This window comes from Pteropus medius, unplaced genomic scaffold (assembly GCF_902729225.1).
Source record: "Pteropus medius unplaced genomic scaffold, Ma_sr-lr_union100, whole genome shotgun sequence".
NCBI classification, from domain to species: Eukaryota; Metazoa; Chordata; class Mammalia; order Chiroptera; family Pteropodidae; genus Pteropus; species Pteropus medius.
Window position 1 is genome coordinate 623,273 of NW_024341754.1, and position 13,518 is coordinate 636,790.

General features: G+C 40.4%; 1 protein-coding gene across 3 annotated transcripts; it reads left to right on the forward strand.

The window, feature by feature from the left end:
• Positions 1-26: 26 nt before the first annotated feature.
• HAUS4 (HAUS augmin like complex subunit 4) lies at positions 27-6,998 on the forward strand. Of its 3 annotated transcripts, none has more exons than XM_039851744.1 (10): positions 27-218; positions 1,943-2,030; positions 3,262-3,397; positions 3,484-3,615; positions 3,951-4,088; positions 4,936-5,032; positions 5,551-5,696; positions 5,834-5,964; positions 6,314-6,382; positions 6,527-6,998. In XM_039851744.1, exons 1-10 carry the CDS (start codon positions 140-142, stop codon positions 6,708-6,710), a joined length of 1,200 nt encoding a protein of 399 aa, XP_039707678.1. In that variant the 5' UTR covers positions 27-139; the 3' UTR covers positions 6,711-6,998. The 3 variants fall into 3 exon arrangements, with proteins under 3 accessions (XP_039707678.1, XP_039707699.1, XP_039707688.1); XM_039851765.1 differs by having other exon boundaries at positions 73-218; positions 3,255-3,397; XM_039851754.1 differs by having other exon boundaries at positions 73-210; positions 3,255-3,397.
• Positions 6,999-13,518: the final 6,520 nt, after the last annotated feature.

Genomic DNA, 13,518 nt, shown 5'->3' on the forward strand with positions numbered 1-13,518 from the left:
CCACGCAGCCCCTTTGGCTCTTAGGTTCTTTCCCCTCCCCCGAACTTCCCCGTACGGGCCTCTGGGGCCTAGCTTGCCCCCACCCCAACGCGGGGCCGGTGTGAGAGGTTCCGGAACCTGGGCGCGGACGGGGGCCCGGATGTTGACGCTGCCGGCCATCCAGCCCCAGCCTGCTCCGCACGGCCTCGGGAGCTTCTGCTCAGCCCAATGGTGTGCAGGTTTGCTTCAGAGGGTCGGCGGGCGGCGCTGCGGGGAAGAGGAGCCTGGGAGGGTCAATCCCGCCAGTACCGGGCCTCCGGCCGCCGAGGCCGCCTTCGCCCTTGCGAATCCTTGGCTGCCCAGACGGAAGGGAAGTAGGCGCCGGAGAGCCCGCTCCGCATTTTGATTCATCTCGGGCCCTGGAAGGGTCACATCTTGTGAAAATACCTGTAAAATCAATTTAACGTTCAGTGCATCGTGTAAAGACAGCTCTAGGAATTTTAAAGACGCCTGAGTCAGAACATTTAAATGCTTGGGTCCCTGTAGCAGCGTTTTAATATGTCTGAGTGCAGAGGGTGGAGAATCGAACCTGATTGCCAAACCTTATTCACACTGTCTAACATTAAAAAAAGGGTAAAGAAAAGCACCATAAAACCGAAATGGGTAGTTACCCTAGGAAAGGAATAACAACTGACTTTTTGAAATTTAAGGTAGTCCTCATTTTCGCGTGTGAAATTTGCAGCAGGCTTAGATCAACGATAAACAGTTGCTAAAACACTGAGCTTAACTAAGTAGTGGCTTTTGTTGACACATAGATTGTGTTATTAATTCTTAATGCCTGTGCAAGGCAAGAATCGTTATCTCAGTTTTGCAGGTGGAAAAAAGTTTGGCACAAAAAAAAACATTTCCCTTAAATTCACACAGAACCGGCTGAACTGCAAATTTAGTCCTAGCATTCTGATTCCTCAGCTTTGTCCCCCTGTAGTCCATGTTACAAAACAAATGAGTAGTTACTTTGATGTTACTCATAAAACGAGGGAGTAAACCAAATGTTCTGTGAATGTGAAGTGTTAAATCATAATAACCTTCTATGTCTGTTCTGCTTTGGAGGCCCAGCTGCCCTTTGGAGTTTGATACCTTAGAAGAGGGGGAGGAGTAGAAAAATGGAAAATAATGTCAAGGGAAAATTTTCATCTCCAGAGCCCAAACTGTGCCCATCCTTACTGCCCCTTTGTGTTGATGTCATTCTTTTTCAGTGTACTCTCTGTTCTGGCAGAACACCCCTCAGCTGCATTAACTACACCTTTCCATTACTCTTTTGGCACTGACATCCTGTCTGTCTTTTTGTCATGCTCTTTCCTCCAGGTGATCTTTACTAATGCTGTTATGTGAAAACCAGTTGTTGTTCAAATGTGGAATAATTTGTCACTCTTGACGGTTGTTTCTGGAGTTAATGGTCAAAAACTACCAACAGATCTTAGATGAAAAGACAAGTTAAAGAAGCACAAGAAACTATAGTGGAATTTAATAGCTGGATGCTTTGGGGGAGAAAGTAGACTTTGATTTCTTTTTTTCCCTTTCCCCAGTTCACTCATAACTGGAAAGCAGCAGCTCACTTTTAACTTAAACATTATGGTGGGGGGAGGGGGGCAACCGCTTGTTTAGACTAATTAATTAGAAATTTTTCTTTCCTAAAGAAGCATCTTTTTAGAAGGATTATAACAAATGGAAACGTTTAGGTGATTAGAATGCAGAATGTTTTACCACTGATAAGTCTGTTTGTCCATAAAATTTGTATAAGAGCTTAGTACCCAGGATGTGTGTTATGGTTCTGCCCTGTAAAAGATATCCTTGAGGTTCCTCCCCAGGTATAGACAACAGAAATGTGAGCTCAAGGTAGTTTTCTGTGGAGCAGCCAGCTAATTTATTCATCTTCCCCCCCCCAACCCCCCACCCCACTTAGTTCCACAGATAAGAATCCCAAGAAAAAAATCAGATGGCATCTGGGGATTTCTGCTCACCTGGAGAAGGGGTGGAAATACTCCAACAAGGTAAAGATAGTCATTTGCAAGAGGCTTGATGACTTATCCAGAGAGGTCTAATCTATGTTCTTACCTTTTATAATAAGAATTTATGATGTTTATGGGTATGATTTCTCTGACAGAAGCCTACGTTTCTAGGGAAATTAGAATACATGAAGATTCTTAAACATTGTCTTATTGGAAAACAGATTATACTGACTTCTGTTTAGCACCTTCTTGTACAATAGACTAAAAACTCAAGATGCTCTCATGCTGTGTGAGCAAGCATATCCTGAAGATAAGGGTGGCCAGCAAAATCTTTAAAGGCTTCCTTTCTACCTGTGACTTGAATTTTCTCATGTCTTGTTCTCCAAAATCTCAGATCCTCCATATATTAAATTCTTTCCATATCTAAAGTCTTTTCTATATCTTAAATCCATCAAGAACTTGAATCTTCTATGTATTGACCATTTCCATATTGATCCTTCAATGCCTTTGGGGAGAAAAAAGAGATTTCTTATTCTGTAAAAGGACTTTGAGTATAATGGTCCAAAGAATTAAAATTTGAGTGTTTGGAAAGTAGGAGTAAAACGAAAGACCCCAGCAGAAAGCATGTCAGAAAAGAGATGGAAAGAAAGCCCCCTGAGCATAAGGAATAACGAGAGGATCCCAGTTTCTTGCACTTTTTCTCATGTGTGTGCTCTTCTGCATCCACATGAGTAATTCAACTCTGTTTACAATGAGGAGAATTCGGTTAATTAAATTTTTTACTTAATCTTAGTAAGTGTATACTTTCTCTCAGTCTGGCTTACACAGTTAGAGATCACATCCAAAGTTGGAATTTAACATTCATTTTTTTCCCCCATTCCTCCAGCATTCTGGTTGTTCTGTGTGAATGAGGCATTTTGGGTACTGAGGTGATCCCTACTAAAGGGTCCCTTAGTCTCGATTCTATTTGTCTCATACTTTCCAACTGCATTTCCATTTTCTAAGATCTTCGTTTTATTAGAGACTCATTCCCTAATTCTTGATTAATGTCCTTGTATGTAATATAAATGTTTGTTACTTTGAGTATTGCCTCTAGTTTATTTGTGGATTTTTTTTTTAAGTTTCATCAGATTTAGAAAACCTTCCTACCAAAAACCTAGGGGTTTTTTGGAAGTGAATATTAAGCTAAGAGTTATGCTTAAATATATAAATTAAGAGTCCATACTGTCTTTGCTTTTTTGTCCCTATGGGGGACATCCAATTAAGTGTGCAGCAAACAGCTACCTCCTTGTAACCTGAGTGAAGAGGACCTGTTAAAGAACCCACACTTCAGCAGACTGTTGCTGAGTCTCTCACAACACGTGGACGAGAGTGGTTTAAGCCTCTCTCTGGCACAGGAACAGGCTCAGGTAAGAACCTTGGGTGAAGGGATGATAGGAGGAAGGAAAAAATATTCCAAGAGAGGTTCCTACTTGGGATTTTTTTGGTTTTCTAGGCATGGAAGAAAGTTCGACTGCATAAGACAGCATGGCTGAGGTCTGAGATTTTACAGAGAATAATTCAAGAGCTGCTTGTGGACTACTATGTGAAGACACAAGACACAAGTTTAACTTCTGAGGACAAAAAGGTGAGGCAGGAGAGATGAAGTAGGGGTTTGTTACCAGCTGTAGGAATGACCAGGCCACCTGTGGCTTCATCTGATTATATGATCTGAGGGACATAGAGCTTCGTGTAATGGTTATCAAAAAGAAATGGACTGTAGTTATGGGGAAGAGGTGAGTGTGTTGTCAGGGTTTTGAAAAGAAAGATTAACAGGAAAAGGCACTGGCAGCCGAGAAGGTATCTGAAGGAGGTGACATATTCAAGAACTTGGAAAATGTGTGAAGAACTGGTTTGTGAGGATGGAGGACGGGGAGTGAGAGAAGTTTAATAGTAACCTCTTTTTTGTTTTCATTCTCTCAGTTTCATGAGACCCTTGAACAACGGCTACTCGTGACTGAACTGACACAGCTCTTAGGTCCTAGTAGCCAGGAGAGAGTGATACCTCCACTGCTAGGACTGGAGAAAGCGGACCTTCTGGAGCTCATGCCACCCTCAGAGGTTGGAGACAGGCAGATAGATATTGGGACCAAAGAAGCCAAAGGGCTTAATTTTTCCTATATATTTAAACATTTTTTTTTGTTAAGCTTTATCATTTTTATAAAGATGATACATGTTTATGGTGTATCAATACTCAAAAAAAAATGTTACACGGAAGAGAGTAAGAACTAAAATGCTACATTTAGAAATAAATACATTATTATATACAGATTGACATAAATGGTATTATACCCTTTATGCTTATGTAGTATAATATGTTTTCACTTAATATATTTTGGACTTTTTTTCAATCAATAAATGTAAAGAAAATGATACTTCCTAAAGCACTCTTAGCACAGTGTCCAGACATAGTTAATGCTCTGTATTCTTATTATATCATCAGTTTAAATTGCTTACAGGATTCCATTTTATGAATGTAGCATAATTTGTTTAACCTTATTGATGGATATTAATTTAAGGTTGTTTCTACATATTCGCTGTTAGAAACCACACTGATACAAACATGCTAGTTCATATGTGTCTTTGCCCTTGTATGATTGTATGATTGTTTCTCAAGTGTTACTGCTCAGTAGAATCACCAAGTCACTCAGTAAAGGATACATACGTATAATATGTTGGTACATATTGCCAAACTGCTCTCCAGAAAGGTGATTACAGTGTCCCTAGTTCCCCATGTTTTCATCAGCCTGGGATCTTGACAGTTCGATAGGCTAAAAAATCTCCCTTATGTCTCTTAATGCATTTCCTTTGGTTATCATTAAGATTGTTATCATTGTGTATTCATTGGGTACATCTTCCTAGTTCTAACAGTCTATTTGCATCTCTCTTTTTGCTTCTGTGGCTGTAGGATTTTGTGTGGATGAGAGCTCGACTCCCACTAGAAGTGGAGGAGCAGCTCAAGAAAAAATGTTTCACCCTGCTCTGCTACCACGATCCCAATTCGGGTGAGTGCCGGCACTCTGTGTTCTGTTTGCAGCTGGCCTCCAGGGTTCCTGGGCTGCTCTGTTGAGAACAGTGTATTTGAATGTCAGATTTGGGGCAGAAGCTGGGAAGCATTGGAGACATTGGAGATGCTTATTTGTGTGTTTCCTCACTGGTAGAATAAAAACAAGGAATTTCGTGAGCGCTCCTTTTATTCAGTGAGGTGCCAAGCTGGAGTGTCCTCTTGCTGCAGGGAAGGATGAGTTCGTTCTTTTCAGGAGAATCAGAATGGAATAGGGAAGAAAATTTTCCTTATCTCTATTTCTATGATTTAAGAAGTAAGGGCCAAATCTGGAATTAAAGTTAAGAGTGAAGAGAACATAATTCTGACAACTGGCCGTTTTTAACAGGACATCAGAAGAAAACCTGGAAGAAGACAGGATTTGTAGGGCTAGATGTAGGGTAGGGGCACTGAAAAATGGCCTTAAAAGGGCCGTAGCAACTAGGGTTTTCCTGTCTAGTACTCTGTCTTTTTGCCCAGATTCAGATAGTGAAACCCTGAAGGCAGCAAAGGTGTGGAAACTGGCAGAGGTCCTCGTGGGTGAGAAGCAGCAGTGCCAGGATGCGAAGAGCCAGCAGAAGGAGCAGATAGTGCTGCTGGAGAAGAAGAGTGCCACCTATTCCCAGGTTGGTCAGAGCAGTGGGGTAGCCTCCTCTCTTTTGCTCTGACCCCAGGGGCACCTTTGGGGAGACCAAGGATTTCTGATCTGTCTTCTCTACTATCTTATCTTTACACTGTCTTCCTCCTGCCTCCTGGGGCTCAGGTGCTTCTCCGCTGCCTCGCGTTGCTGCAGAGGCTTCTTCAGGAGCACCGGCTGAAGACTCAGTCTGAGCTAGACCGCATCAATGCCCAGTACCTGGAGATCAAGTGCAGTGCCATGATCCTCAAGCTGAGGTGAGCTATGACTCCTGTGCATCTAAGGGATGCGTAGCACTCCCTCTAGCCCTTGTCCTCATCTCTCCTCCCTGCCATGCCTAGTACCTTGTGGGTATCCAGTAAACGTCACCCTTTGGTATTAGCCTTTAGGGTACCCCAAAGCTTTTAACATTCTTGAGTCTTTTATTTTAAAGCTTTCTGAAATCGGTGCTTGACTGTGAGATAAATTGCTCAGGAATTCAGAGTGACCTTGTTTATCTGGCCACTGTTTAGCCCACCCCTTGACCATGGGCAGGTACTGTGTTCCATTCTAACTCTGCCTCTGTCCGCGATCCTCAGCTTGACATTTGTTTCTTCCCTCTGTCAGGATGGAGGAGCTAAAGATTTTGTCTGACACTTACACTGCTGAGAAAGTGGAAGTTCATCGTCTCATTAGGTAAGAACTCTGAAGAGCTTGGTATAGCTGTTCAGAGCTGGTTCCCACACTCTCCAGACTCATTCATTTTAACATGTTCCCATTCTTGTCTGCTTTCTGAAAAGCAGGTCCTTAATATTTTATATTCTGTGCCTGGGCTCTTAGGGACCGTTTGGAGGGGGCCATTCGCTTACAAGAACACGACATGGAGAAGTCCCGACAGGTCCTGAACACCTATGAGGTCCTTGGAGACGAATTTGACAGGCTGGTAAAGGAGTACACCCAACTCAAGCAGGCAACTGAGAACAAGCGCTGGGCTCTCCAGGAGTTCAGCAAGGCCTACCGCTGAGCATTGGCAGGGCCAGGGGGCACAACTTCTGCATAGGCGCTGCCTTCTCTTCCTGGTAAAAGGACCACCTCCACCTGGGGCAACCTTTGCTCAAGGGAGTGAGGGGACACTTGCTTGAATTACTGCAGTCATTTAGGCACCCTCCTGGTTTTTCTTCCTTGTTTATAATGACTGAGACTTCTGGAAAATGTAGCTGATTTATGTCATTTTATGTACAGCTATTTTTCACTGTTGGCCCTGTATTATATTTTATTATCTTCTGAATAAAGTAATAATATTGTGTCTTAAGATTTTAGTCATTTTCCTTTGGGCAGGGATGGAAAAAGAACACTGAAGTTTGTGTGGGTAGGAAGGGAGAACTGAGTGGATCCAAATAGAGACAGATTTACAATGTTTACACAAAGGGTGAGAGGTAGAATTACCAGCCTGACCACGTGGAGTTTTTGAGGCTTCATTCTTTGAGAGCTAGAGTGAATTAAAACTGGCTTACTCTTGAAGAACTACAGTCTCCAGAGGAGTGCTAGATGTTAAGGCAGGTGGGGAACTATTCTGTCACTGTGGCTCTCAGTGGGGGGTGTTATGACAAAGCAGCTGGGCATCCCGTTCTTGTTACAGGAAAGGACACGAGCCACTTGTACTCCTGGTTCCCTCTGGTGTGGTTTGAGGGTTAATTTCTCCAAAAGCAGGGGGTGGAAGGAGATCACCCTGAGGAACCAAGTTCCATGGTCTACTTAGCTTAGAACAAGGTAGGGTCCTGGCTGGTATCAAAGTCAGGGACTGAGCAGAAGCAGACCATTTTTACTTAGAAGAGTCTACTCAGTTTGTCAAAGCACTTTCAAGGCATTCTTCTAAGATCAAATAATGATGGTCTTGGATTGATTTCAAGGAAAAATTAACTTTAAATTTTGACTTAACTTTAAATTTTTCCTTACATGGTACTTACTACCATTTATCTATGAGCAAATGTTGGCCCACACAGAATGAACAAATAGTAAATAGATTAATGGAAATACTGACATATTCAATATTGCTTAGTTCTATAGTTTATTTTATCCCAATTTTGGCGGGGGGGGGGAGGGGAGTTTTCAAACCTACAGAAAAGTTGAAAGAATGATATAAGTACCAGTATACTCAACCTTTATTAAATAACTGCAACCATTCTGCTTTTCTCTCCCTCTTTTCTCTCCCTCTTCGTCCTCTCTCTAGATAAAGGTATAGTTAGTTATACAGACTTATTTTTCTCAACGTTTTATAGTAAGTTGCAGGCATTATGACATTTCATTCCTTAAATAAGTAAGCAACTCCTAAAAATAAGGACACTCCCCTGTATAACTAATAAAATTAGTACACTTAAAAAAATAATTTTATAATATTTATTATTGAGATCATATTCAAATTTCTCCAATTTTTTTCCTGGTCTAGGGCCCAATAAAGGTTCATGTATTACAGTTGAATGTTAGGTTTCTTTAATTTCTTTTAAAATAGAACATTGCCCCCATTTCTTTTTTTTAACAAAATTGACTTTCTGAAAACTCAAGATGGATTACCTTGTAGAATGTCCCATTGTCTAATTGTTTCATGTGATGTAATTTGTTCCTTTCCTGTTCTGCCTAATATACTAGCCACTAGCCACATGTGGCTATTAAACTTTCAGGATGTTAATGATTACTATATTAGTGCAGATACACAAAATATACATCATTGCCAAAAGTTCTGTTGGACAGTGCAATAAGCCTACATATTCTGTAAACTGGATGTAAGTCTACAGGGTTTTTAAGATTCAGGGTAAACATTTTTGCAAAGGATACTTAATAGATTACATTACATACTTCACATTACATCACCCCAGAGCTACATCAGGTCATAATGTCTCACTATTAATTATGCTTAGCTTGATTGCTCAGTTAAGGTGGTAACTGCCAGATCTCCCTAGTATATAAAAGTACATTTTCCCTTTGTAGTTAGTAGCATCTGGAAATGAACATCAAAAACCTCAAAATAGTTCTTCCTGGTATTTTACTATTGCATTCAGCATTTCTTCATTTAACTAGGGGCTCATGAACCATACTAGGTTTTGGTATTTGAAATAATAATTTCATTGAAAAAAAAATTACTGAGCTTCTGAATGTAGTTTGGTAGAAAAAAAGTCTTTTACAACAGTTCTATGATGGGGGGAAAACAGCACAGGGGGTGTTTAGTGCCACCTGAAGGGAGCACTACAGTGGTTTGTCTGGGTCCTTTCATTCTTCACACTGACGAGATGGAAGGTTTACAGTAGGAGTCCTTCACATGTGCTGTTGTCTATTGTGGAATAGAAGAGAAGACTTGGAGGGCAAGCAGAGAGTATATGTGATCGTGATTGCTGAGAGTTGCCATCTTGGCCCTCAGCTGCCCTCTCTCTCACCTTCATGCTTTTCAGAAAAGATTTACATCTGCCTCTCCATTCTTCCTCAGTCATCTCTCTCTTCACTAGTCTTTTACTACATCTGATCAAGAAGCAAGTCTTGATGATCCTTCCTCCCTAATGAGAAGCAAAGTAAATCACCTCCAGAACTTACGATAGGATTGCTCTCTGTAAGGAAACTCTAGGGCTCTTGGACAAATAAAATCTATCCCCTTGAGGTTCTCCGTGAAGGGTGAATAGCGGTGGTCTCCTGGGGATTGACCCTGCTTTTTTCTCAGCTTTCATAAACAGGAAATCCAACACCCTTTAGAGGCCAGTCTGATGATCCCCAGAGGGGAATCCCTGACGTCCAGCCTCCCCGTGGGGCCTCTTGCCCCATGAAGAGTCTTCTTACATTACCCATCCTGAATGATCGGAGCTAGGTTTTGTTAAAGGAACTGGCAATAGGGTCTCTTTCTACCTTGAGACAGTGAAAATGAGTCAACTCATAATAGATGAGATTAGCAATCTGTAGAAATAATTTACCCTTAAAAGTGCTTTATATTCGAGTGGTCGAGGTCTAGCCAAAGTAGCTAAGTAAGTTCTGATCTCAGAAAAATATAACCGAAATTCAGAGAAACCTACATGTACTAAGTCTGCCTGAAGAAAGAATGTGTAACCAAAATAAATGATCAGATGATCAGTCCAGAGTTTAGAAAAGGGTTATCTAAATAGCAAGGTCATGGTTCTCTAGGGAACAGAACCTAATATATATATGAAATGAGATTTATTTTAAGGAATTGGCTCACGTGATTGTAAGACTGGCGAGTTGAAAATCTGTAGGGCAAGCTGCAGGGTGGAAACTCAATGCTGCAGTCTTGAGGCAGAATTTCTTCCCTAAACTGTTTTTGCTCTTAAGGCCTTCAACTGATTGGATCAATCACATTAACCAAGGTTACTGTACTTGAAAAAAAAAAAGAAAAAACCAAAAAGGTTACTGTACTTAAAGTCAACTGATTGTAGAGGTTAACCACACCTATAGAACATTTTCACTGCAATACCTAGATTAGTGTTTGATTAAATAATGGTATTGTCAGCTAGCCAAGTTGACATACATAAAACTAACCGTCTCACAGGTATTCTGGTTTTCATCTAGACCTAAACCTGTTTCAAAGAGACATTGACTTGGAGATATAAGTTAAGTTACTGGAGAGAGGGGGCTACACCTGGGGGCAGGAACAAGGCTTCATTGCAAGCTCTCTCCATAAAACAAGAGCTTTGAAACTTTATTAGGTATCAGACATGATTTCTTCTTTCAACGCCTATAGCACCTGATATTCCTAGGTGGTCTCCCATTCAAGTACTAACCAGGTCCATCCCTGCTTAGCTTCCGAGATCAGAGACATCGGGCATGTTCAGGGGTCATGGCTATAGACTCAGACATGATTTCTAAGCACACTGCGTGTAATAAGTCATTTAATTATCACAGCAAACTTCTGAGATATGTACTATTATCATCTCCATGTTACAAACACAGAAATAAAGTAAGGCGTGGAGAGATCAGGGAACTTTTGCAATGTCACAAAACTTTAAGTTGAAGAGCCAGGACAGGAACCCAGGCAGTGTGGCTCCAGAATCTGTTGTTCTGGGCCCCTCTGAAGCCTTGGATCCAAATATACACCCCTTCAAGCAACATCATGTTTATTGATTTTACTATCCCTGACTATGGGATGCTCCATACATCAGATGACTATCCCTGCCCCTGGAAAGTGCAATCCTCCATGTACATGCAGTATAAATACTGGTCTCTGGTGAGTGTCGCAGGGAGTTGGACATAAGCGCCTGCTAACAACTGGAGGCTCTGGGCCCGCAAAGCTGGGGCAAGGCCCTGAACCAGAAGACCTCACCAATGTCCTGCCATCCATGAGTCCAGCTGGCATGGCCAATGGGCATATTTCCCCTGCCACTGCCATACCTTTCTCAGGTTCTCATTGCGGGCCCTATAAACTGTCCTAACTACCCCTCTTTTCGTCCTATAAACCACTGCCAGGCTGATTTTTATGATGATTCTGATTTACTTTTCATAAGTATTTTGTAATTTTCACTTCATTTTGTCATTTCTCTGTTCACAACACGTCAGGTCTCCTACTGCACACCAAACGCAGTCTCTGTGCATTGAGGCCCTCACAGTGCAGTTCCACTTTGCAGCCTTTCCTCCACCACTTACACCCTCTACTCACCTGAAGCTGCCTCCATGGGCTTACTCACCCTTTCATGCTTTCCTGTGCCTGTTTAGGTTTTATCCACCTGGCAAGAACTCTTCTGATCAGAAAATCCTATCATTTTTGAGGCACGCCTCAACTTCTGCCTCTCTATTATTTGGAATGCTAGAAAAGGTCTCACTGTGATCTAAATCTTCACAGCAGCACTTTGTTACAACTTATTCGAGGTGCTTGTCATGCCAGGCATATTCAAGCCTATCTACAACATCAGAAGCTCCAGGAGGGCAGCGCTGGGCAAGTAAAGCAGGTGTTCTCTATCTTTTTGATTGCAGGACTCCTTTGTTCTCAATGACTTTTAAGGACTCCAAAGAGCTTTTGTTTATGTAGGTTTTATCTATCGATATTTCTCATATTAAAAATTAAAACAGAGAACATCAATGGCCTTTTCCTGAAGGATATCAGAAAAAAATTATTTAGAAAAAAAATTATTTGGGCATAAATGTTTCATGAACATAACTCTCTGTCAAGATGGAGTTATGCAATATCCAAGTTCCATTCAGTCACAACTGCTTTGATCTTTAAATATGACCTCGATTAGATTTCAATTTCATGGAAGCAATACTTAGTCCCTTGTGGCAAACATAGAACCAAAAGAGCTTTATGTATCATGTCAGAGAGAAGGAGGCAGCAAATAATGAGTAAGGGTTAAATGGTTTTCATATATTCATTGAAACTTTCCTTTCTTATTACATATAAAACGCCATTGAGTAATATCAAATATACGAACTGTAAGGTTGTGACAAGAATGGAAACTTTTTATTCAGAAAAGTTGAAGATAAGTACTTGAAGTTTATTTGAATATCATTTAAAAAGCTATCTTAAAGACTGAAGAAACTAATTTAGAATGGTCTTAGTTGTAATTGTTAAAGAAAAACAAAGAAGAATTTCAGGTAATCTAAATTTGACTTTGAAATGTGATTGGATATTTACATATTGAAATGATGTACCTCATATTCTAGACATTCACAATATTTAATAAACTGAACATTTTTCTAATCAAAAAAATTAAATCTAAGAAAAAATTTTTTCTAAGAAAAATTTATAAAATATTTTTATTCATTTAAAAGCATAAGCTCATTGTGTATTAACATAAGACATTTTAATGAAAATCTCATTGACATCTGGCTTAATAGAAGACAACTGAATTCTCATATCTGCTTTCTGTGCTGATATATGGCTTTGGATGAATAAAGAAAATCTGGCCTCACAGACATGTAAGATATCCTCTTGCACCTCATAAAAGAGTCTCTGGGAGCCCCCAAGGTCCTTGGACCACATTTGGGAAACATTGTAAAAGAAAACGCAACGAGTTGGGAATCAGAAGAACTGGATTCTTATTCTGGCTCTTTCATTTATTTGAAGCATAACTCTGTCCTCTCATCTACAAAATAGATATATTAAAAATTCCTGCCCCACAAGATCACGTCCTGAGGATTAAGTGAGATAATACATTTGAAGTGTCTGGCATGTGATAAGGCTTCATAAATACTAGTCCACCTAGGAGAACTACTATTACAGTATTGCTATGAAGCGAGAGTGACTGCCGAATAGCTATAGGAGCCTACAGAGGAGTAAAGCCTTGGCTAGGCCTTAAAAGGAAAAGGATGTAAACAAGCAGAAAAAGACCAGGCAGAGATCACAGATTTTATATACATTAAAATTTTTTCCATATAATATAAACATAATAATAGGAAATTTGGAAAATACAATTTTTTCTCATATAGTGAGGTCATTCTGTATGGACAATTTGTAATCTGCATCATTTAATGGCATATCACGAGCATTCCTCCATGTTATTAAATTTTCTGTGACAACATTGATTTTAATGGCTGCTTAAGATTTCATTGCATGGATGATTTACTTAATCATATCCCTATGGAATATCCAACTTGTTGTTTTACATTTTTTTGTGATCATAAAAAAATGCTACCCTAAGCATTTCTCTTAATTAATCTTTGTCCTAGTTTGTGAAGATTGTCTAGGATAGCTTTCTAGAAGGAAAATTATAGGTGATATGTCTTAAGGTTAAGATCAAGGGCTCTGGAGTCAGTCAATCTAGTTTTGTTAACACCATCTAAATCCCTTCTTAGGGGGGCAAGTCACTGAACCTCTTTAAGACTTAGCTCCTTGACCCATAAATGAA